This window comes from Buteo buteo, chromosome 21, assembly GCF_964188355.1.
Source record: "Buteo buteo chromosome 21, bButBut1.hap1.1, whole genome shotgun sequence".
NCBI lineage: Eukaryota > Metazoa > Chordata > Aves > Accipitriformes > Accipitridae > Buteo > Buteo buteo.
This window is the reverse complement of record NC_134191.1, coordinates 16482176-16508766: the sequence shown is the minus strand read 5'-3', so window position 1 is coordinate 16508766 and position 26591 is coordinate 16482176. Positions and strand designations below refer to the sequence as shown.

General features: G+C 35.7%; 1 protein-coding gene across 1 annotated transcript in view; it reads left to right on the top strand.

The window, feature by feature from the left end:
* The window catches only part of CACNA2D3 (calcium voltage-gated channel auxiliary subunit alpha2delta 3), a 475703-nt gene that overhangs the window by 416373 nt on the left and 32739 nt on the right, over positions 1-26591 (top strand). The window contains exons 28-31 of the mRNA XM_075052542.1: positions 11307-11368; positions 12306-12350; positions 18439-18501; positions 21722-21792. Of these exons, the coding sequence (XP_074908643.1) occupies positions 11307-11368; positions 12306-12350; positions 18439-18501; positions 21722-21792 (241 nt within the window). The remainder of the gene's footprint in view (positions 1-11306; positions 11369-12305; positions 12351-18438; positions 18502-21721; positions 21793-26591) is intronic.

Here is a 26591-nt window from a genome sequence, read left to right as displayed (position 1 = left end):
TTAAGTCTCTAGTTCAGGATGGTCCAAGAATGCTAGTTTATAGCTCAAATACTAGCTCCTATTTTTGTTGAGCAAATAGGCAGCTGTGTTCTTTTCTACACAGAGATTCAATAAAAATGCATTTTTGATCCAAAAATGAATAAACAGGCAAAGCTGCTTTTGCAGCTGATACTGTTCATGGAAAAGTATAATGTCTGTATCTTTTGCTATTACTGTCTTTTAAAATTGTTCAGTAAAAGACACAAAAATAAATCAGGAGAGTTGCAAATCCACTAGTGTTATTTTCTTTGTATTTGCAACTACAGAATACTATGGAACTACTCAAGTCTATTTCAAACACATAAAAATGTGCGCATTGAGTCTTTTGCACCCATACATATTTATTTTTTTGTACCTTTCTAAAACTATAGATTACCACCATGTGGTTAAACAGCAAAAACATAGTTAAATGAAGTGATCTTAGAAAAATAAAAACATGAAAACTATTCTGGAACATTACAGTAAATATTTGACTTCTAAAACATCCAATAGGTATGGTGTTGAAAGGCTGGAGAGTTGTATTCATTATGAGGTATTTCTGATGTATTATTTGACTTCAAATAACATTACTCATATATTTAGTAATTCAGAGTAATTTGCTAATCACAGTATAGAACAAACAGTTTGTAGAGAATGTCACTATTATTATAATGCAGCCAATAAGAGATCCAAGACTTATTTCCAAATGATGTGATTTGATAAAATATTGGTGTTTTCTCACTTGGTGTCCTAAGTCTGGTTTGACTAATGGGATTTCATATATTCACAGACCTTGTGTGCATGCAAGTATCCGTGATGATAACTGGATAGAGCAAGCAGTTGGTAGTCAGTGTGTTCTGGAGGTGGGAAGAGTTGAATTCTGTAAGTCTCTCCCCTCCATGCTAAGACTGGTAGTAGTAGAATCTCCATGTCTTGGCTTCTAGGTCAATGGTAGGGTAGGAGGCATTGAACTGACGTGGGAGAAACTGGACAGAGACCTCATGAGTTCATTTTGCAGTGGATGCCATAACATTTATCTTTAATGTCTCGTCCAAAGTATTCTGTGCCTGGCAGTAGGACAACTTGTAGCCATTTTGCTATGATAGGATTTCAGTTTGGGAGGGATAAATGTCTTTGGAAATAAGAACAATTGAAGCTTTGCTCATTTCTGAAGTCAGCGTTTCTCACAATATTGAGGTATGTAGGTACGGACTTTTTTTGTTGACTCGATTAGGTAACAGACAGGATCAAGTCTGAAAAAAAGAAAATACTACCAAGTTTTGAATGTGTTGTATTTTAGTTACAAGTGGAAGCAGGAAGCCTGACATCTCCTAAAAGAATCTGGTCACAGTCTCCAAGATTTCAGATAAGTATCCTAATTTCTGGATGTTTGTCTGAACTTTGAGCCTCTTAGGGTTCATTAATTGCAAACTTGAAACCACAGCCTTTTGGCTGAAATGTGACTGAAATGTGACAGGTATACTGGCTAAGCTACTCTGAACTAGGACCTCAGTTGTAGGAAGTAAAGCTTTTTTTGAGAACTTGAGAAGTCATGGATCCTCCCTTAGGATTTGTAAATGTGCTTACAAATATATACTGTTCTTATTTTTTGTTTCAGTCATGGGATGTACTTGAATATTGCAAAAAAAAAAAAAGAGCAAGAAAACCCTATAAAACAGAAAAATGGTTAGGGAGTTATTAAAATACCATCACTGCTTCATTATTTTAGTGTTACTGTGGTCAGATTTCAGTCTTCACATGCTTCCTGTACCATCAGAATTCAGAAATGTTTGTCAGACTAGTGGCTATGCAGGGGGATGTTGGAAGAAAGCTGAAGGCTCCTAGGAACTCCTTATGAAAATTCTGCCGCCAGCAGAGTTTTATGATGGTGCTTGCCTTCTCTCTGCATGCTACTGAAACATTCCTGAGGCTAATGAAAATACTACCCAACCCACTTTTTAAAATTTTTTCTTCTTTCTTTCTTTCTTTTTTTGGTAACAGAATGAACCAGGTGTCAGTAGGTGTCAGGTATTTTCTAAAAGTCACAGGGAGGATACTCCAGACACCAGACAGGGCTTAACCGTGCCCCTCCTCACCCTGTTCAAATTGTGCAGTCTGAACCACTACTTTATACTATCAATGTACTCCTTGTATTTCTCAGGAACAGGGCATATATCTTTCTAGCAAAGTGCACTTAGTGTAATTTTGCAAGCCCTCCAGGCTTATGAGAGTTTTTTTTTTCTTTTTCCCTTGGTTTTTTTGTGTTTTTTTTTTTTTTTTTTTTAAATTACAAATGGATTCCCAAGTAGCTCCCTTGAGCTGTGCTCCTGGTACGCAAAGTTTATCATGGAGTAAATGAGTAGAATTCTGTGGGAGCCCTTTGTTAGAGTGTTGGCAGCACATAAGCTACTATCTTGTAAAGTTTGAAATACAGTACAACTGTCTGAATGATAATTTACAGATAACCTGTTTCCCTCCAAGCTGCTCAGTGAAGCCTCCTGAACAGGCAATGGACTTTCAGTCAACAGCATCTCTATTTTTTTATGTTTTCACTCAATTTATATCCTTTTTGTGTTTCCTCCTGCTCCTGCTGCTACTTCATTAGTCCTCCAGAAGGAAGATATGTGTCAGGGAGTCAAAGGGAGTCTGGTTTATGATGATGTTCACAGACTGCCCTCCGCCGTTCAGTTTGTCAGGCCTTGGCTGCAAACCAAGCCCTGCAGCCTTCCCTGGTGGTTTGAGTTTGGATGAACTTCGGCCTCCCAGCAATCATCATCCTGCTCCCCTTTCAGTTTGGCCTCACATCAAGTTCCCAATATCTCCTCCCTTTCTGCTTGAGTTTGGCCTCCAGGAAATACCAGTTGCCACTGCCTTCCCTCTATCTTGGGAGCTTCCATCCAGACAACTGCTTCTATCACTAATTCTGAAAATCTTCTGGAAGAAAATGCCAGGTTTGAGGTCCATGAGTAAAGAGGCAGAACTTCAACTTTCCATTGTCCATTTAAGAAGAATTCACTCGTTTACATGTTGCATCCTAATAGCTCTGATGAAGTTTTCTTTGTGTTGCTAAAATCTTATGACATATTATGACGTATGAAAACTGACTCCCATAACAAACTGGTAATTATATAGGACTTACCTATGTATGTGTATGCACAGTCATTCTACTTATTTGATGACAAAAAAGATAAAGGTAAGATACCGGTAATAATACATGAGTTTTTTCTGAATATTGTTTAGAATCCAAAACTATGTGATAATTTGCACTTCGAGATTTTTTGTGTTTTACATTGTATCTAGGTTAATAAAAGACTCGATTTTGGAAAAATCAGTCTGTAAAGGTTAATGAGGTACTGTAGCTCAAATTTAGGTGGAAAAGGTAGGTGCACTTTTACATGGACTTCAAATGGATTTAATATTAAAATAATTGTAAAACATTAAAATAATATAAGGGTACCTAAATATGCAATAGACACATTGTGGGGCTAGGCAAGAAGGTTCCATGTCAGAGAAGCTACAGGAAAAGTTGTAAACAACATTAGAAATCTTCACTGAGTTAAATAATAAAATATATATTAAAAAACCCGCAAACAACAACCCAACACATTGCAGAGGACAGTTTGTGAATAATAATAGTATTTTATCCAAATGCATAACTGATATTTATTTTTGCTGGGGTAGGAACTATGCTTTATTATAAGAAAAACATAAGGAAGTGCACAACTGCTCAGTAGTTTGGCCCAGCTTTTTGTCAATTTTACTCTTTATCACAGGCTACTTAATAACAGTTCATTAGGAAGATGGCTGATATCACCACCATGGAGGTTGCCCAACACTTTGAATTATAAGCTCATGTTTTCAGTATCTTAAAAAATAGGCAAACTTAAACTGTTAGGCTGAATTTTTTTGTGTTGGGTGTCTGAATCAGGTTCAGACATTCTGGATAATAAAACTAATATTTTTTCACATTAAAAGAAAATTCTGGGGATCTTCTGTTTGAAGAAAGGAACTGAAGAATATGGGCTGGGGTGAGAAGAGGAAGGTATGGGTAGAATGGAAAAGATCACTGAGATCAAGCAGGAAACTGAATGAAGTGTGAAGTTTGGAAGGGTGAAAACTGCATTTTACTGTGCAAGTAAACTGAAACTGGGATTAGAAGCAGTCTGGGAAGTGCACGTTTGACGAATGCTCATTCATATTTTTTATATATCCTGCATGTGATGAAAGAATGACTATCACTGGGAATACAGCTATGTTGGATGATACTGGAGCATAACTATATTACTGTAAGAGAGTGCCTGTTGGAATACCTCTAATTTAGTAGCTAAGACTCCTTGGAATTGAGGGGGGGGAAAAATCTGTACATTTTCTTTTTAATTACAGCACATAACACGTTTTATAAGTTTTTTTAAGAGCATCATTTTTGGTGGTGGGAGTCTTCCATTAATCTGTACTAGAGGTACTTTTTGGCAGTTATGGTGTTTATTTCTCAATATTATGGGTTGGGGTGTAATATTCAGCATCTCATTTCTTGGCTGAGCTAAAAACTGAAGACAGATTTTGAACTGAAACAGATTAAAAGTATAAACAAAAGAAGTGCAATCAACATTTTAAAGTAGTTGAAGGTGTTCTGGAATATTTCACATTTAGTTATTAGATACTTTAAAAGATAGTAATAAGGGATAATATGAGTAGGCAGAAAGAAAGAAATCTCAAGGAGTCTAAGCTTAATACACAAAGGCTATATAGATTAAAAAGATAATCCTGCTACAAATCTGTCTCTGAGATTTCTTATTTTGAAGCCAAGATAAACCTCATTTAAGATAATTCCATCAGAAATAGGAGGCCCAAATTTCCTCAAAATGTTGCGCGTCTTTTATGTATGAGAAAGAATCGTAGTCTATACTGTATTCTGTGGGAAAAGGGAATGGAGACCTTAAGATATTTTTCTAACCTTGCTGATCTAGTGCTTTTATATGGTGTAACATTCTATAGATATTTCGCAGAATGGAAATCCTTTTAGCTTTTACTACTTTTTCCTTAATTATGTATTTGGAATCTCTCTGCCAGGTTTATAGGGAGATTCAGCTCCTCTCTTGCTGAAATAAATCAGTCTAATCTATTTTCCTCTCATTTTAAGTAGGAGATGATTCATTTTACTTAGAGCCTAAGAGCTCATGTAATTCTGTGCACAGAAGTTATTTGTTGAGGAAGGCTTTCCTTATCTTTCTGTCCATTTGCTTAACCATGGAGATCTTGAAAGGAACACAAGCAATCCTGATCTATTCTGAGTAGTTATTTGTTTTCATTCATGTTTGCCTTGATAGTAAGCAGCCTTGAGCTCTGTAGCAGTTGAGCACTTCCCAATACTTCTATCCTCAAAGCATCCCAGTAAAAGAGTGAAATATTACCCTCAGCCATGGAATTCATGCATAAGGAAATTACTTATTTAACAATAATTATCGCTAGCCAAGAATTTAACTTTGTAATTCCCAACCATCTGTTATTTCATAGGGTCTGCAGTACAGAATAGCAGCCACTTTATTAAACAAAGGAAAGAAATCTCAGGGAGTTAATAACTGTTTTCCAAAGGCAGCGTTAAAGGTATTTGTTGGAATCAGCTAAGTAAATTTGCTAACATGATTGAAACAAAAAATTGGATTTGCAATATTCATTTGAAATGACACATTTTGTGTTACATACAGATCCTTAATACCTCTCCGTCAGCTCACGTTAGTTGATGCCCTGTATACCTCTACCTCCAGCCAACCATCCCCAGTGACATTACGAAGGAAAGGCAACAGTGAAGACAAAACCTTTTCTCCTCATCTTTACTCATTTTTTCCTGGCTGAGGAAAACTAATTTGTATCCCTTGGCCATTTTGATTGAACCAAGCCTACAAATGTTGAAGAGTACTTTATTATATACTTTAAAATTTATGTTCCATGTAAAGATCAATTATAGCTTTTGTTGTTTGTGTTTTGTTTTTTAATTAAAAATGTGGGTGTTATCTGGATACCTTGCTGAACAATATTTAGAAAAATTTCAGTGCAATTACACTTTTTTTCTCTAACCTCTGTGGTAGCTGTTACATCCAGGAGGCTAAACAAGAAATTGGTGACATGGGAGATATAATTCTGAAGTTCCCCTTTTTCCCCACATGTAGCCAGTTTGTAAAAAATAGATTTAAATGTAAAGTAGCTTGGAGCACAGATATTTCATTCTGAAGTTCTGAAATGCTGAAGGACTAGGGATTGCTCAGAAGAATGTATTGGCTCTAAAACTTTTTGAGGTATATTTGAATAGTTCTTAAGGCATTAAATGACCAGACCAAAAAAATATCCTGTGCTAGTTACAATGTTCTCAAAAAGCTCAGGGAAAAAAGGCCTGCAAAAATGCTTTAGTATCACCTCAGGGATTGAAAAGAAAATTATTTTCCCATACACTAACATTGTTAAATCTTTTGAATGTAGATGCATTCAAATAATTATTAGCTGAATTGTAGGAAACATTCATAATTGTCATTGATTATGTATTACATAGGATATAGAATATGTAGATGTTACTCGTTCAGTGACAGGAAGTTCCCCTGTGGAACTGTGTAAAGAACAAAATGTAAAGAAACTAAAATGATGACATTAAAATCTCACATTAAGATACACCTCTTCAGAGAAAATGTCTCTTGCTGCTTTCACCATACCATGTTTATGGGAGCTGTGTTTTATTCTCCGATCCTGCAACATAGGTACAGATCATAGAATCATTTAGGTCAGAAAAGACCCTTCAGATTACCGAATCCAACCGCAGGTGGAGTCCAACCATCATGTAGCACTTCATTATTTAATAACAACTAAAAGCATTACAAAACTCTAATTGAGGAAATACTTCACAAGGGAAATATGTAATCTGTCGAGTGTTATACTTAAAATGTTGCCATTACAACCTTGACCAGAGTAGACTAAGTTTGAGATGCATTTCTGTTTTATCTCATTCAATGGTATTGTACCTCAGAGACTAATGATACAGGTCTTAGAAATTAGGTAGAGAAATAAACTGAATCTTTTTTGAAAAAGTAAGGAAGACAGTAACTAAATTGATAATGCCTGGCCCTTCAGTTTTTACACAAGCTACACTACTGCTGAAATCATGGGAATCTGCTCGAGTGGAAGCAAGCCTATTTTTTTTTCCTATTTTATTTCCCCTCACAGTCTGTCCAAGAAAGCATCAAAATTCATAGAGGTAATACTATGAAAACAAAACTGCAGTTGCCTGCCTCCTCTCATCTTCATGAAGAGGGATGCTCTATGTTTCATAGAAATTAGTCCCAGTATTTCAATTGTCTTTGTACTAAAGCATTCCATTGTGCAACTCATTAAAACATGCACATGGAATCTTTTACAGATGAGCTTTGTTGTAATGATCTTGTTACTGTTTCAGATTCTCTCTCATGTGGTAAGTAATTTATACCGGACACTAGAAAACCTTCAGTATGTATTCACTGTCTTGTTATTTAAGGAAGATTCTAGGCTATATATTTAATGCTTCTCTACAAAACATTTCCACTTAAATCTTAGAATCATAAAATAATTTAGATTGGGAGGGATCTCCTGAGGTCATCTAGTCTGACATCCTGCTCAAATTTGTATATACATACAGATTGATTGTAGGAGAACAATAGTTTTAATTGTTCCTTAATGTTTATTACACATTCATTAATAGTTTACAAGAACAAAAAAGACATTTAGTCAAAAGTCACTTTGCCAGGTATTTTAAACGGGCCAGCCATGGCAGATCAAATAATCTCTAAATTATGGAGGCTTATCACTGACATATAATGGAAGATTTTGTATTCTAATATCACTGTTACTGATCTGTACTGGTATTCTGCAGTTTAGATATACTATAGGTCTTGGATAGATGCTACATGTGTTGGATATATAAGCCCAAATGGATGAACTTCCATAAATGTAGTGGAATAGATCCTTGTCTTCATCCTTTAAAGCTTAATAAATCTTTTTTACAGGTTTAAACCTTAAACTGATGTTTGATAACAACTCTGTTCTTTTACATCATCAGGATAATGAACGTGGTAATTTTCTCAGTTTTGGTAACTGCTTCTCTGCTTTAGGTAGTGGTGTCTCTAATAAGAGTGCAAGCTGCAGAGTCAACCTTATCAGGGCCTTAAATGAACAAATCTAACCACAGTCCACTCATCTGTGCCTGTTATGAGCAGCAGTATTTCTAACTGATAGAACAAGGCTTTGGAGAGCACAGATCTGTGTTTTATTCTAAATGCCGCTATTGTGACTCTCCATATCTGATCTTTATGGGAACTCTGGTATTCATTTCCCTTATGCATCATTTTCCCAGCAATAAAATATGAATATTAAGACTTAACCACTTTTAGGGGGTATTTTGAGATTCTTTGTTGAGAGGTACTCTATAGTAAGTATAGGTGGTTGAAGTTGTTAGTGTTTATGAATGAATGAGGAACAGAATTTGTAAGGTACCTGAGAGTCCGGAGATGGAGACGAGCATTTTGGAGGGTTTCTAGAAATAGTTAAACAGATTGGGAACCTCCTTGGTTATGGAGCCATAGAAATCAGTAGGAGTTAATAGCAACTCTGCATAAACACTTCTGAAAATGTACATCTTTAAAAATCTAAACACTTTTGAAAACCCATTTTTTCAGGAACTCAGCCATTCCAAATAGATTAGCCAGAAGATGCTGTTATAAAATCCCTTGGGGAACGATGCAGCTCCACGGGTCTATATATCTTCATTCTTTTGTTCCCTAGAGAAAAACGCCTGCTGGCTTACAGCTGTGACCCAGCTGAGATGTCAGGCTGACTCCACCAGGTCCTGTCAGGTTACCTTTAAACTGAGAGCTCAGACACATTCAAAGATTTGCAACACAGATTTAAGAATTTACATTTTTCCAATGCAGAGTAAAGACAACCATTTCTTACTCCAGTTTCCCTTAGATATCATGTTTTATTGCTCAGAAATCTTGTTCATTCTGTATCTTTTGGGAAAGAAGTCTGATGCTCCATGATCAGAAAGCTATTGATTCCACCTGAAGTCTGCAAAAGATGACATCCTTTGCAGGTTGGAGTCTTAGACTCTTGGAGTCAAATCTAGGCCTTGATTTAACAAGGTACCTGTTTGTGTATCTAATGTTGATAGCGTGGCTTGATTCAGGGAATTCAACAAGAGTGTTCACATGCAGAAAACAAGGCATAAACTTTGCTTGCTGACATCAAGAAGACTTTTACTCATTTAAATGCTTTTACATTAATTCTTACATGATTAAGTGGATTGGTAGAAATATAATATGAGATTGACGTCTCAAATACTGATATAGTACCCAGAAGCAATATGATTTCATTGTGGTAAGTTCCTGAAAATGTGTGTGTTTTGCCTCCATTTCAGAAAAAGGGGGTAGGATGTGCAGATCACCTGCATGCTTGGAATGAACCGAAAGGCAAACAACAGATGAAGAAAACATGTGCTGCATGGCTGTCAGATAGCATCTTCTTATTGACCGTAAAATAAATTACTAGATAATAATATATAGCTGGAGAGAGTGTCCTCTGGAATTTATTCAAAAAGAGAAATGGATTTCTCTACTGACTCGCTTAAGTAAAAATGTCCATGAGTTACAGATAGCAGAAAACTATTTATAACCTGCTATAAGAACATTCCTTATTTAATTTCACATCCCATTGTATCAGTTCATTACAGATTTCGTTTCGCATACTTTTTCCTGCCTGGTAACACAAAATAAAATATATGCATTACATCAGCATGTGTGCATTTGCAAAACCAGGTGCCAATAATCTAAATGTAAATATGTTTTTAAATGTTCTCTGCTGTGGATCCTAGAGGAGGAATGAATAAATGAAATTTTCTTCAATTTTCCAAGACAACTAAATTTTTTTGAAGTTTTGTTTGTTTTTAAACAAAACATTGCAGCAATGAATTTGCTAGAAGTTAGGTCTTCAGACTTGCAAGGCTTTAAAAACTGTAGCTTTTGTGATGAAAACAGTACACCGAGGTTATAGATTAGTCATTAGGGCCCAGTTCATTCTTTTTACCTTAGCAATTGTGTTTCCTCTAAGCTGACCTGAAAGAACTGCAGGGCATTGAACTAGAATCCATTGATAAATTGTACCGAACAACTAGAATATCACTTGATCCAGGGCCAGCACTGAACCACTTTTGCCGAAGAGCCTAGTACAAGGTGTGCTCTGGAAGTGAGCACATCAGAGGGATGGTCCAGGGCTGCAGCAATAGCTGGTAAGAACAATCCAAGCAGATGTCGTTAGCCCTTCTGTCCCCGTCTTCCTGCCATATTCTTCAGCATACTAACTTCTTTTAAATAAAAGGAAGCTAATTCCGAAATTTTCAGCACAGGTAGATGGATATGTTCTCATTCTCTTAGTTTAGGCGAGTGAAACCAGACTAATCAACTGCCTTTGGAGCTTATGCAAACCACAATGCATTATCCTGTTGTTCAATAGAAACAATGTAGTGCTAGGTCTGAGAGGAACATCAGACGAGGCTGGAAGAAAGGTTCACTGATACTAGGAAAACATAAGCCCACCTGGGGTTATGAGAAATGTATAATTTAAACCAGTAGTGTCTTGAATCTTTATTAAAAAATTTACAAGCTATTATCATTAGTATCCTATATTTTTTTTTAAATTTGAAAACCAGTAATGTTTGTCAGATACTTTCATTTGACAGAATTGCCTGTAATGCTCTTAATTTCAATTTTTTTAAAGAAGTTTTTAATGTTTGAAATAGGATTCTTGTGTTCCACTGATAATTAATGGATTAAATGACCCCAAAACAAATGATCACTTGAAATGTTAACCAATATTTTCATGTTGTTTCAATACGCTTTCATGTGTTTCAGTGCAAAACACAGTGTGTGTTCCTACAGCTGTTATATTTGTATCAGTAAAATATAAATTTGAGATAGATGTGAACATAAATATGTTCAGTTTGTGGTTCTTTTATGTTAATTATGGAGACATATGCAACTTGAATGATGTTTGCCTCGTGTATTCTTCACATATTAGCAGTGTCTTTATGTTTAACCAAACCGTAAATGGTTTAAAATATGACTGTGTAGTCTTTTCAATTAGTTGTGGTTTTTTATATTAGGGCTTATTTCCCTTTTTATTATGAGACTGGTTTTCCTTCTGATTAATTTTAAATAATCATTTGGAAGGAATTAAACATGCTGGGGTTTTTTTATTATTATTTATGTCTTTCCCAGCTGTAGGTATCCAGATGAAACTTGAATTTTTCCAGCGGAAATTTTGGACTGCAAGCAGACAGGTATATTTTAAATTAAAATTTTCTTTGTCATTCAATCATAACAGCTTTCTAACTGTGCAGATGATGATCCACAATTTTTTTGTCACAAGCAAAACTATTGTAAAGAAACAGTGTACTTGAAATATATAATGGCTATCTTCTCATTTACGTTCCAGCTCATCATTACAAAAAAAGAGAATCCAGTGGTCAAACCCAGTTGCTTGATCCCATATTTATGGAAGCCAGTAGAAAGATTATTAATTTTAGGCTCCTATGCATAAGGAGTTACTTTGCTGGCCTTACACATGTTGATTTTCTCCCTCAGAAAAAGTGGAAACAGTAAACCAAACCGTGATATTTATTCATTTTCAGTGATAGCAGCATTATGCCTTCTCACTTAGGACCTATCTTCTAACATTCAGTAACTGAAGTATCATATGAATTATTAACTAAACTAGATTAGAGAGTCATGGTTGGCGTTCATAGTCTTTAACAAACTATACCTAAAATGTTCAGGATCTAGAATTTGTACTCATTAAAGAGGATAACCATGTACTTTGCAAAGATTAGGATGCCATCCCTATTTTGAGAATAGATTGGAACTGTACTGTTTTAGAAAATAACCCATAAAGTGCAGGCACTACCCCACCTCTATTGGAAAGTCATGTATTCATGTCTACAAATGGTCTCCAAGCTTCTAACACATGGAGGACGTTATGGTGTTCAAAACAGTTGAAATTGTTACAGTGCGAATGCGCCCTTTCTCTGCAGACAGGAACAGACCAGGATTGGTGAACAGATTTAAAAGTTTCTTAGTCATTTTTAGAAGAATTGTTGTCAGATAAAAATGTAATCAACTTCTTTATAATCGTGCTTATATGGATTTTTAAAATGTCATATTTTGTAATCATCAAATAAGAAATGAAAATATTTTATTGATTTTTGATATCATTTCTAGTGTGCATCTCTTGATGGCAGATGTGCTATAAGTTGTGATGATGAAGTAAGTATTTAATAGATTTATTTTTTTTTCCATTTATACGTCTACTGCAATAGAACATAAGGTTGATGAATTTACTTTCAACATCTCATTGTACATTATAATCTCCTGGTGTAATTTGGAATCACCTTCTAAATATTATACTATTTAGATAGTGAGACTTTTTTTTATGACTACTTACAAACATCCATTTCATTACAAGGTTGACACTGATAACTCAAATACGCATTGTAATATATTGTGCTTTGTGAATCCAGTTTTGGAAATAATTTGAAGCTGTTCTAAGGCATTTTTTTACTACTTTATTGTTCATCTTAGAAGCTAATCTCTGATGTTCACACTAGAATTAGATATGAATTCAGAGTTGAATTTATGCAGAACTAATACATTAACAGCACTCCAGGAAAAAAAAAAAAAAAAAAAAAAAGAGAAGTAACCTTAGTTTGGCTTAATGAACTCACTGAAGTAGCTTTTTATGTAGTTTAATTTGTTAGATAAAAATACTATTTTCAATATCTTATGCATAGATTTTTGCAAAGCATTTGACATCATACCATCTGGTGTTTTGGTTGAGCAACCAATGTATCACAGGTTAAATGAATTAAAAAGGGGTTAATAAAGCACAGACTGTATTGATATATGGGGAGGAATTAGGCATACAAGAGTCTATAAAATCAGAGTTGGGTATAACATCCGTGTGTTACCTCTGAACTGACTGAATGGTGTGAGGAGATCTGGATCACCTGATAAACTGTGCTTGAACAAGGTATATGAATTTAAGTATGATAAAATGTAAATTCATACATCTAGAAAGAAAACCTGTAGGCTGTATTTGTATGATACTTTCATACAGTGGCCAAAAGAACTATTGCAAAACATATATAAAAGGCAAGAGCCTGTTTGTAGCTCATGCTAGTGTAATGTTTATTTCAATCTTTTTTTAAAATAGGATAACATTTTTTTATACAGTGATAAAGTTTTTATCCAGTTTTATTCAGTTTTTTTATATGTGCTTAGTTCTTTTCAGGAAAGCTGCTATCTGTATGGCCAAAAGTCAGCAGTCAATGCTGCATTAGTTTTTACAACCTTTTCAGGAAAGCATAACATATGGTACTCCCAGCAAACCATGAAAAACTGAGCAGTTACCCCCACCATTGCAAACTCTGATGTTTGAAAAGTGCCTTCTCATCTCTTTTCTCTGAAGCCATCTCTTCTGAATATCTTCAAGTTCTCACAAGTTTGTGTCACTACTTTTCACAATAGGAACCCACGTATATTATTTGTGGTATTCCATGGGTCTGTATTTCTCTTTCTCTGTTCTTTTCTTATCTTTCTTATAGTCTCATTTTACAGGGCTCTTTCTGACTGTCCCAGCATTTGAAATAGACTCCCACTTCTTATCACAGAGGTGCTGCTTGCCCTCTGTTAATGTATTTTCAATGAAATCTCCACATCTTCCACCACCTGACCGGCTGCCCTGACTGTTTTCCTGCCTATACAATTGTTAGTTCATTTGGAGTGTGCTCGGTGTTGTGTAGCACTAAGTTTGTTCAGGGCTGTTCAGGACATAATAAAATAAAGAAGAATGGTTACATGAAGTACTGTGTGATGTCTCCTGTAGCAAAAGTTAGCGGAGTTGGGCTTTCCTGAGGATAGGTAATTCAAAACTAAATGACGGTGGTAAAAAAAAAGTTCACGAATGTGTTTGAGGAGTGCTTTCTAACATGTGCCATTATTGTATTGGATATTTAGTTGTTTAAGGCAGAAAATGTTATTTTTATTTTTTTTATCACTTTTGTGTAAATTAATTTATAAAAAGTTTAAAAGGTACATCATCAATCTTGGCAATCTCACTTCTAGGATGCTACTTCCCAACCTCACATGCTGTGACATTGAAATGTGCTTTATGGAAAAGCGAGTCCAGGACATAGGTGCAGTGCAAAAAATTTTGTAAATATATGTCTGCTTAATATGAGATTCAGATCACAAAAATCATTCCAGGGAGAAAGGCAGAACTTAAAACATCAGCAGTTATGAGAGTGGAACACTAACTCTTGTAGCATACCAAATCAGCAAAACTTACAACAAACTATAATTCATCTACTAGGACCCTGGGTTCTAACAGTTGGAGGATAGACATAGCAATAAATAATAGAAAACAAAATTTGCAGTAAGCCAAAACACAAAGGCCTGATGATCATGCCATCTTTGGCAATGAAATGGACCATATGTCTACATATCTTTTGCATTTCTAGCTATAACAACTTACAGACTCTTCTGTTTAAAGCTTGTATCATTTTAATCATTAAGTAAACTTTTCCAAATATGAAGTAATGAAAAACAAAGCAGATTCCACCCAGGTGTGGGTGAAAGTGCTTACGTGACCCAAATTCCAGGCTGTCATTTGCATATTAACCAATTTTAAGCTGAGCTCATAATGTTTATTACCCCATTCTCCTAAGAGTGATCAGACATCTGTTGAAAAAGAAGGTCTGTAGAACTGTTAATTACCTGAGTTTTGTGGCCTTGCTTTACTGTAGCTTGCTATAGACTTAATGTGCAAGCTTTACCTTGAATTGTTTCCAGCAGTTTTAAATATTTTCATCAATGGGTTTCCAGTCATAGCCAACCAGCTTGAGAAGTATAACTGCAGGTAGTCTGGCTGAAGTTAGAGTGCTGTATAAAATCTCCTTCTTGTTTACCCTAAACTACTGTGCTTAGGGGATTAAAAACTGGGCAGAGATTACTTCCTTCATTTGCCATAGCCTTTGTGATAGAATAGTAATATTACATAATTTCTTGTGTAAAACATGCTCCTGCTGCAAAGTGTCCAACTACTTCATCAAGACAAGCATATTTTTGTTACTGCAAAAATATTTTTGGTCTACTTGCTAAGAAGCAAGTACACACAACTAAAGATTCCAAGAGGGCACAGCCAGAAACAATCTACTCTTTTCTTTTTTATTGCATTGGCAATTAATAAGAAGAGCCATATACTTTGCTAAATATTCATGCAGAACTTCTTTTGCTAGTACATTTATATGCAAAGAAAACACGAGCAGTTTAAAGTCCTTTCAGCTATTTCCACTTGACACCAGCAGGAACCATGTAAGCATATGGAGAAATTTAGTAATAGAGTGAACCTAGGTGGTTTAGAGATTCCAAACTTTTTTTAATGACAAAATGTACTGTTGATAGGACTCAATCAAATATCACAGCTCCTGTGTTGAGTCTGTTAACTTTCACAGCCATCTTTTCTCAATGGCAAGAAAATATCTACTGAATAGTTATAGTATAAATTAAAGCATTTAAAAGTACTAAGACATTAATGCAAATAGAATGGCACAATAGCCATACAGAGAATTAGTTGATGAGTTTGTGCAGTACTTTTGATTCTAAAATACAGACATTCCATTAATTAGAAATCCTTCTTTTTCTTTCTTTCTTTCTTTCTTTCTTTTCTTTCTTTCTTTCTTTCTCTTCTTCTTCTTTCTTTTCTTTTTTTTCAGAGCTTTGGTTTTGTTCATTTCTTGTTTTCCTGATGTCTCACATTTTATTTTAATGTTCTGTTTTCTTTCTTTTTCATTTTTGGTTTTTTGACCCATATTACTTTCCATTACTGTTATTGTATATTGGAGCTGTGAAAAATACACTTGAACTTGATCAAAGTTAGTGTAATTCAAATGTGTTCTCAGACCTCAGTCAACATTCTTGCTGTGTTTGTTCTGGACTTCATGCCTACTCTATTTTATAAGCTCAGGGACTCTCCACCTATGGAACGTTCCCCTTGAAATCTGAAGTTCACTGAACTTGAACCCTTGGGCAAACCTGTGAATAGTTCACTTCCAATACCTGGGAAACATTGTGAATCAAACCTGAAACATTGTGAATCAAACCTCTTTCATACAGCTCTAGTCTGTGCGAATGCTATTATCCCATGCATTAATCTTGTATCTGAAATCTTCTGTTTGAGATTTGCTAATGTGTTAGACAAGTAAATGCACCCCACTGTCCTTTGTCAGTGCTAAATTTAAGTTACAGACTGTTTCTTTAATGTGGTGATGAATATTGAAAGTTATTTATCTTGCTGGCAAGCAGGTGAATGAATGGTCCTGAATGAATATTTTTCCCTTGTTGATGTTTCTAAAATGGATTGAAATAGAAACCTTCTTATCTTCACATTCCTCCCAAAAGATACAGATTCCACTTATTGCCTTATGCCTGTTTCTGGTAATCATGCTAAAAAATTAGTGTCTTTTTAAATTCTGAACAATGGTAGTGAATGATTATGGCTTAGAGATTTGAGACATGGCCACTAATTCTTGAATCGAGCCAGTGTTTTCCCAACTGTTTGTAATCCGTAAACTATGAAATTAAGCCTACACTCTTTCTTGTCCAGCATAACTACTTTTATTTATTTTCTGTACTGTGGAGAAATATTGTTTCTAAAGCACTATCTTTAGATTAATCTTTCATGCATGAGGACTGCAAATATGTATCCTCAAAAGAGCTCTTTGTTGACTTAGCTCCTCTCCTAATAAAGTTAGTGGGAGGTTTATGATTGACTTTGGGGAGAGCAGTGTTCTGGTGTTACAGTCTACTTCTGAAATTCCACCCTTCACACACCATTGAGGTTAAGTAGCTGCCTCTTCTGAATGCATTAGCTCTACTCGATTCTTTGCCAGCATCATCAGCTTTTCACATTGCATTTGCCAATTTTTGGCTTTCTAGCAGATCAAAGGTTGGAATTGAGTTGTTTCAACTTCCTTTTTGACAGATTTTCTGTTACTGGGAGTGTATGTAGCTTAGGTTCCCCTATTAGAATGAATATCCTGTGTTTGCATTAGGGAATGACGTTCATTCCAAACTGATTTGGGCTTCTTTGCTTTTTTAAAAACTAAACTTCAAGCCAGCATTTCTGCAAATCTCTCCTCTTCTTCAGCCCCAAAGAACAGTACTAATGTGCGGCCAGAATGAGATTCAGACACATCTAAGCATCTCTTGAAAAATCAGAGTGCATTTTCACAGCGTCTTGCACAACTGCTACTGCATGGAACTGCTTTCCTCTCTAAAACAGCAGACAGATTTTGCTGCATGTGCAGACTGTAGCAGAAAGCATATTTTTTCATGTCTCTGTGCAGCCCATTTGCAGCAGGAAAGGTTTTGAATTAAAAGCAAATCCACGATGATTCCTGTATTGGAAGCCATACTACTTTTTTTTTTTACACAAACGTCACAGAAAATTCAAGAAACAGTGATAAAATATTTGCTTATTTAGACCAACAATAGAAATACATTAAAGATTTAACGCTGAGGTAAGTATGTAGCAATACTGAAGAGAAACTGAGCTATATCAAGGTTTGCGTTGAAACTTATGTTAAAACTCTGAAGCGCAGTAATTAAAGCTCTGCCTGTAGCAAGTAATTCACTTGAGGTTAAAATAGTGCATGCATGTATGGAGGGAAGCACTGATTTGGGTTTACCTTGTTTTATGCAGTTTATACGTCTGACCTACGAAAAGCTAACAGTCCTACCTCTAAATCCAGTTCCCAATTAAAAACACAATTTGAAAAGCTTTAGGAGACCTGTGGGGCCTCTTTTACAGAAGTTTCTGGTCCCATCCCCCAATGAACAAATTAAAAAATACTACCTGGTCCCCTGTTGGTCCTCCAGGCTGACACTGTGTTTTCACTAATACATCATTAGGGTAATGACATTGTGCTGATGTTTTTCTCCAAACACAGGAGAAGCCATCAGGAGCAACAAAGTTCTATGCCTTTGCAAAGTTAGTTATAAGGAAAACTTTCAAGAATGGACTATAAAAACACCGTTCTTGTTCTTTTTGTGTTTGTTTATAATTATTTATGTCCTCACTTTCTGTACACCTTTGTTTTGTTTTGCATGAAACAAATGCATAAAAATTAAAGCAGATAACATCGCATAAATTGGGGCTACATTCATTTAGAAGTTATGTAAGCCATTATAACAACTTGAAGGTTTTACCCATTTAGAAGTCACTTGGAATTGAAGTAATTAACTTATTGCTGTAACCTAAAATAAAAAAATAAAATTGTATCTTATTATTTTTCAGGCAATCAACTGTTACCTAATAGATAACAATGGGTTTATTTTAGTGTCTGAAGACTATAGACAGGTAAGTGAAAGGTTTTTATTCAGTCTTCTCATGTAACACATTCATATAAATTACTTGTGTTTTAAATAGGCCATTATCTTAAAATGTTAAGGAATTAGTAACATAAAATTAAAAAAATTCCTTCAACAAAGACTACAAGTTGTTTCTCACAGGAGCTCAGTTTCTGTCTCCCATAGGGGCAGGGTCTGCTCTTAAACTCATAAATGTTCTCTTAAAGGGCTTTTTTGCTGCAGAAGTGTCTGTCTTCCATAAGACATTTTTACCCCAAGAAAAAAAGATTCTCTGTGGCATTTTTGCCACAAGGAAATGTTGGGGAGGGAGGGAGGACGCTGGGGGGACAGAGCTTTTACATTCCAACTGGAGATAATGAAATTTTACAGAGCTGTTAGCTGAGGAGTTTGTTTTCTGAAGTGGATTACAGTCATTGAAGGATTAAAACTAAGCACTCAGCATCACAACAGAGAGGACAAGGATCATGATTAATGAGAAGATCATTCAAAACATTAATTTGCTTTGTCTTCATGGAAAATTATTGAAAAATGAATGTATAATCGCTCAATCCTTCAAACCTTATTTATGAAGGAACCATCACTATTCTCATTCAGTTTTGCCTGAGAACTGCTGGCATGGTGCCCTAATTATGCCAGAATTATCTGAAGCTAAATTTCTTTTATGTGTTGGGATTGTGAATAGGAATATCCATGCTCCTACTTAGCCCTCAGGTGAATTAAAATTGTTATGACTAGCTTGGTTACTGAGAAACAGCTATCAGAAAGAGCTCTGGCTAACCTGGAAGAGTGACTGGAGGGGAGATAAAAAACTCAAAGTGAATGGCAGAAAAGAAGCCAAGTAAAAAGATACAGATATTATTCACCTTTGCATAGTGCAAAATTAATTGCATGTTTCCTCATGATCCCTCTCTCTCTTGCTCTATTTTTGTTAAGACTTCAAAATGTCTATTAGCATGTAATAAACAAGGGAAACACAATTTTTCTGAAACTATTATCCTTCCAAAGTGTACTAAAGCATTAACTGTTAAGCATGTCATACTGTGTCATGCAATAGTCATTCTTCATGATGTGTTTTCTGATATGCAAAAATGAGCACTGAAATTGATTATTTGTTTTACTTTATTAAATTTATTGCTTCCATCCCTTGAGAATGCCAAGCACGTTCTGAATATAATTCCAGGATGTACCTAAAAAATAGTATGAACTAAAGATGTAACGTTGCTTAAATATTAACTGCATTATGTTAGAGGCAGCTGTTTGGGGTTTTTCCCCTTGTATCTCTCTGTCAAATCTGTATTTTCTACTTAGTTGAGCAATGACCTAAGAAAAACACTCATTGTAGAATAATCTTGATACATTTAAACATTTTTGTCTCATTATTCCCCCTGTTATTATTCACAGGTACTGAATTGTGGCTTGTGTAACTGATTTGCTAGTTGATAGTTGGCTATAGCCAATAAATATGATTAGGAAGAGATTTTTCCTTTGGTAGGTTACGTGATAGTAGCCATTACATATTCCTTTGAAGAATATAGCGTGGACAACTGTTGGACCAGAACTAGGCTAGAAATGTGTTATGGCCTAGTTTTTTTTATTTATGATGGTTCTAAGCCTAAAATGGACAGTAAAGGTGTCTCTATGTTTCTATAATGCTATAGTAAGATTATGATAGTTACAATAGTGTAGGTTTATTTTTATATGTGTGTGTGTATGTATATACTCTGTATTTATTGTGGATAGAGAAGGAGTAGGGAAGTGGGATGACACATTATCAATTACCTGTCTGGGGTTGCTTCAGCACTTTTTTTCTAAAAATTACGTGAACTGCTCTAAGAATCTTGTTTGGAGGAAGCACAATTCTTCATCTGAATTGCAATTAAATCCTGATATATTAAAAATTAATGATAATCTGTGTGTTACTGCTTTGCACGAGAACTAGCATTTACAAATGGAGCTTTTGTGGAGAGAACTGTCACTGAAATGTCTTTATAAGACTGAAGCACAACTTGATAAATCAGGTTTATTACTATCTAAGGTTATACTAGTCATTTATGGTTTAGGTTTTTTGACATTGACTGCCTCCTCAATAGTTAGGATAATCTTTCTTCATCCGTCAACTAGGGCTATTGAAGGTAGTTTTTTTAGTCACATAAGCTACAAATGTTCCTCTTGTTTCTAGGAGACTTTACGAGACTTTACACACCCGCATGTTTTGGAAAATGTTCCAAGTTTCCCCTGAGAAAAAAAAAAAAAGGCAATACTTGCTTTTTAGGTGGAGGAATGCCTTTTTTTGGCTAGGGCTGTAACTTTTCTGCCTGCGAACTCCCAGGTGCATACTTGAGGTCAGCTAAGTTCCTTGTAATGGAATTGGGGTTTAGTTCATACAAAACCTATGGAATCCATGCAATTTGAGAGTGTAGTGCCCTTCCCCCCCCCATAAATTGTGGGATTTCTCCCTTTAAACAATGCAGAGAACATACCCAGTCCTTCTGGGAGTTGAGGGTCTAAAATAAAAAATGTCTTCCCAAACTAGAAAAATGCTGTGCATGCAAGATTTTCCACTGTCATATGAATGGCTGTGGATGATGGAGTCACTTCCGTATTACATACCAAATTTGTAAGATGAATGTTTGTTTTTCTCAACAGAGATTTATTTTTATTAGTCCACATCTACTGAACAAGGACAAAATGAGTAATTCATCAGGCTGAGTGGTTTTAAGTATGAAATGACTCTGAATGGAGTTAAAATTTATAGGATTGATGAAATGTACTGTTCCAGCTCCTTAAACAGGTCATGCAGGAATTATAAACAATGCTTTTTAATGACTGTTTATTAAATCCTCTCACAACCTGTTTATATCTTTTTTGAGTAACATTTTAATCACAAGGGTTTGTGATCAGATTAGTGTGTTTTCTTTACAAGCTTTAGGTTTGGATGGCTTTTATTTCTGATATTAGATGTTATATAATGTGCCTCAATACATTGTTTAAGCTCTCGCATCTGCTCAGGGGTAATAATGTAATCCCTGTAACTTGCCATGACTGTGAAGTCCTCTTCAGTTTTTATGTAGCGGTAGTCCTGAAAACCTGTCTATGTAACTGCCAAAGCCACTCTTGTCAGATCCTAGAATATGCCAGTTTAAATTGCATCCAGCGTTGTTTTGCATTTATCTATGCTTCTGGTAATTTCTTGCATTTTCCCCTTACAGACTGGTTACTTTTTTGGGGAGGTTGAAGGGGCTGTGATGAACAAGTTACTAACAATGGGCTCCTTTAAAAGGTAAGAATTAACTCAACTTTCTCTCTCTTAAAAAATGTTGTAACAACAAAATGAAATAAAACTAACCCAAAGTCATGTAAAAGAAGGCCAAGACTGGCAGTGTGGCTGGATTCTCACTTATACCTCTTTTCCATATGATCTGAGTGTAACTCGATGCCATGCACATTGAATGTTAAGAGTATTGGAGACAGCCTACAGTGTGTTTCTTGTTAAAAAGAACAGTTTATTTGCCTACGATGCTAAAGCTGTGCGCCTCTCCTGTTCCTGCTGTGCTCAAGCGGAAAAAGGATTGGGCCATATGTACTACTGAACAGTTTTAAATGGCTCTAAAGCAGATCATTGATGCAACATTAAACATTTTGACCTGTAAAAAGTTGGAGATTCTCAAACTAGGTAGTGCAAAATGCCCTACCGTTAAAGGGGAGGAGTGTTCTGCCAGTAAATCATTTTCATTCACATGCTAATTCACCTTTGCACATTGTTGTGACTGTTGACCTGGTCTTACTATCGTGATGACAATAAAAACTAATAGTGATTTTATGTGTTGTCCTTTGAAATAAATTATGCATCCTGGGGAAGTAAGAAAGAACTTTTCCCTTTAACCTGTAACTCAACACTGGAGTCTTCATGGCTTTCACATGGTCTAAGAAGTGTTCCTTACCCCTTTGTCCTCTTACAGCGTGAGAGAAGTGCTGACCATACATATTACACTTTTCCCTTTTATTTTCCTACGCATTTCTAGTATAAAAAAATGACACATCACTGATCGCATCAACCACTGAATTTAGTTATTACATGTGAGGATGTATAGAGAGCCTCCCAAAACAGATGGTTTGTGTGCTTCCTTGGTAAACCAGCTCTCTTAAAGGCAGAAAGCTTTCCATGCTGCCTCTGTGCATTATAGCTGAGTACCACTCCCAGTAAATGACTGACCTGAAATGGAAAGATCTAGCACGCACTGAATCATCCCAAATCCTAGTTTTCTGAGGGTGGCAACCTTTTTGTGTTTAGCACTACATTCTTAACATATGCTGTAAAAGGAAATGAAGTAATACATATTTGTAGACTGGGTTCTCCGATGAAAAGATCTGTTTATACAAGAGATGAAGCATTTTATTTAATGCAAACAAAACCATACAGTCAAAATCAAGGGATAACGCTTTAATTTGTCCCAATTTGTTTTGTCCTGCCTAGCAAAGCATTTCAAACAGAATATCGATGGTAGTATGCACCACCATTGAGAAAACAAAGACTGCGTGGCTCGAGTATTCCATCTAAACTGCGGCGGGCGCCAATTTGACGTGCATCATTGGCTTATGATTTTGCTGGTCTTAAGCTCTGAGGGAGTTACAGATAATGAAGCCACTAGCTCAGTGCAACTGAGCTGCACGCTAAAAAAAATGTAAACAAAATGATCCGATTATTTAAACACAATAAACTGGCCATTGGCAATCAATTACAAATGGGAGAGAATCAAAGTGGTGTAATTGCACTAAATGAGCCACCTGCTTTTCCTGCTGTACAGCAGATAGTTCTGTGCAGCAACAACAACAAAACAAAAACTGTCTTTGAGCTGTCCTAGATGAGGCCTTTAAAATACAATAGTCCAGCAATATGAAGAAGAAATCTTTGCTAGCTCTCATGAAAAATAGTCAGACACATTTACTGTATTTTTAAGATTACTAATTTGTTTGGGTGGGGTTGTGTTTTGCTTTTCCAAAATTCATTTATAAGGAATAAGAAGTAAAGAAAAAAAGCACTGAATAATGCAGTGGAAAAATGTACTGCCAGTACCATTTCCCAGAGAGCACAATATAGATGTTGCATGCATTATACTGGTGATTGCTGCTCTTACCACGGAGACAAAATCAGAGAGCAAGCTCTGTTCTTTAGCCTTTTATTCTGATAACATCCAGAGCCAACCTTTCGTGCAATTTGCTTCTTACGTGGCATTTACTGTCCAGCAGGTGAGTTGAGTAGCTTTGCCCTGTTTGATCCGGTCTTGCTCCTTTTTCATTTAGTTTAGAAGTAGAAGGTTCTACAGTGCCTGATCTTCCCTGTAGAAGAGTTTCCTAACATCCCCAGTCACCATGGGGATGGGAGTCCTTTCTTCCTTTTGCACCACTAATCTGAGCGGCAGTGCAGATATGCACTACCACCTCACTGATTCATGCCAGCTTTCAGGCTCTCTGGCCACAAAAGGAATGAAATAACCCTTTGTACGTTCTCTCAACTACCACTAATTTGGAGGGATATAGAAGTTCTTTTTAGGATTGAGCTGGAAGCGTTAAACAAAAGGGGGTTGTTTGCTGCTGACTATATTTCTTTTCAACCTGCAGCAGGATGAAATTCAATTTTTGTGTTTGCTGTTTATTTTTAAAAGTGAACTTAAATACCTCCTTCCCTCCTCAATTTCTTTAAACTCAGTACTTCTTTTGAATAATGTGTGCATATGTATGTATGTATATTTTCTTAGTTTATGGGTTTTATGTTTAGGGAGAAAAATTATATCAATGCCTCCACAGCAACGTGACATGTTGTGTGATTTAATTTAGCAAAATGATGTTTATCTTATACCCTGAATATTGCACACAGTTAAATAATTTGAATATAATTTCAATCTATTATTAAATAAATTAGTATGTGCTTATGGAAAAGTATCTGCTTCAGATAAGTTGGAAAAAATTTTCTTTATAGTTTCCTCAGCACTCTGTTTACATAAAAACAGTGAAAAAATAGGTTCAATTGCTCAAAGCATGAAAATCTAAAAAACCCCACATTAATATCAGAAAAATTAAGGGCTATCAGAGCAATGAGATCCCCAAAGAAATGAACTTAATAAATCTGTAAGAGAAAATTATATATATATCTCTTGACTTCAAAACCCTTTCATCCTTTCCAGTAGGAGGAAAACTAAGCAATTCTATAAGACAAATACGGAAACAGCATCATTTCCTCTTAACAGTTCTGTTTCCACCAGGCATCCTCTTGGCTTCTGAAGAAGAACCTACGCTTTGGTATTTAATCATGTTGTCAGGATATATGACTGAAATGGTGCACCCCTGAATTCCAGCTTTCCCAGGTGCAAAGGGTCGCTCAAATAAGTTCTTGTTGCTCTCAGAGCTTCTCTTGTTTCTCAGTTTTTCTGGCTCTGTTCCTTTACCTTTACTCACATGGTTCTTAGTGAAGAATGCCTACTCTCTGTGCCCTTACAGCACAGTACAGTCCAAATCCTTCACCTCTGTTCTCCAAATGCATGCACACATAGAGGCAGACTTTCATCTCTCTGTCTTGATTTGCTTTATAAGCAAAACCTAGCAAGTGTTTTGCCTCCAGGTTATAAGACTGTAAAAAAATTCAGAACTCTTTACCAAGCTACTGCAAAGAGCAGAACATTCTTAAAGCCAAATCATGAAAACAGTAACTAGTTGCTCACCAACAGGATGCTGATTTCCACTGAGGCAGCACAACCTCCAAATGAAGGATATTTTTCTGTTTAGTTTAGGCTACTCTTTCTTATTTATGCATTCATTTCAATAAGATATTGTTATATTTTTGATGAAGGTGTTAAATGGACACCTATATTTAAAATTTGTGTTTATTTTCATGTTGATTTTTACAGTCATCTATTTGACCTTCTATTAAATTGTCAGTGTTTCTGAATGTAGATGTATACTTTGGAGAAGATCAGTGATAGAGTGAAGGACCAATTCAAATTGGAGTTAGTGGATTTGGTGTTGGACAAATGCAACTGTGATGTAGCAGTTCTTCAATGTAGCGGTTCCTATATTATAAAAAATTTCCCTATCTTTAGTGATGATTTATTTAGTAAAAGAAAAAGTAAGCTCAAAATATACCTTACATTTATGACATGAATACCACAAAAAATAGTCGGGTAGATGAATAGGCATTTTTTGTATGGGCAGGCAGAGGACATTCAAGGTAGGAAAATGAGCAGACTATTTCCAATAATTATCTTCTATATTAGCATCATGTGCACTGCAGAGCATATATGATGCCTGCACCTTGATCTTCAATTTCTAAATGAATAAACTGTAATTGTACTGCCCCGAAGAATGACATTCCATTTTCACCAACAAAACAGCTGTCAGAAAGGCAACAATATAGCAGACTGTCTAGTATAGGTTTCCAAGTAGGTACAAAAGGACCAAACAATATCTGTCACTTCCCTCTTGTCATTACCAACAAGAAGAGCCCTGTTCTGATTTTTATTTTTTTTTTTTTGCATTTACCAGATGTGCATCTGGTACCTGTGCTCTGAAACTCCCGCACTGCTGTGTGGTATGTTTTCTGCTCATCTTTTGTCCCTATGACATCTAAAATTAATGTCTTAAAACTGAGTTTGGGCATTATTAGAGTTTATATCTCTGTAGATATCACCACTGATTTAATGCAGTGTATTAGTATATGGGTATCATTTTACCCACTTAAGGAGAAACACAGGCATGTGTGCTATGTAAATGAGTTGTCATTCTGTATACTGGAAATACAGGTTGAGTTGTACTTTTTATACATGTTATGCTTTGGAGCACCTTGACAATTGGGAATAGCTGAACAATAAAGGCAAAGATATGTGATGACAAGTTTGTTTTGTCAGAATGCTGTAATTTATTTTTATGCTTTTCATTGATTTTCTTGGTGCTGAAAGGTATTAGTCTGACAGCTTCTGGACACTAATAATCTGTCCGTCAGTGAAGGTGCGAGAGCCAGAGCAGCAACAGTACGGGATTTCTTACAGTGCCCTGCTACCTCCCCACAAGGACCCTCTCTAGAAAGTA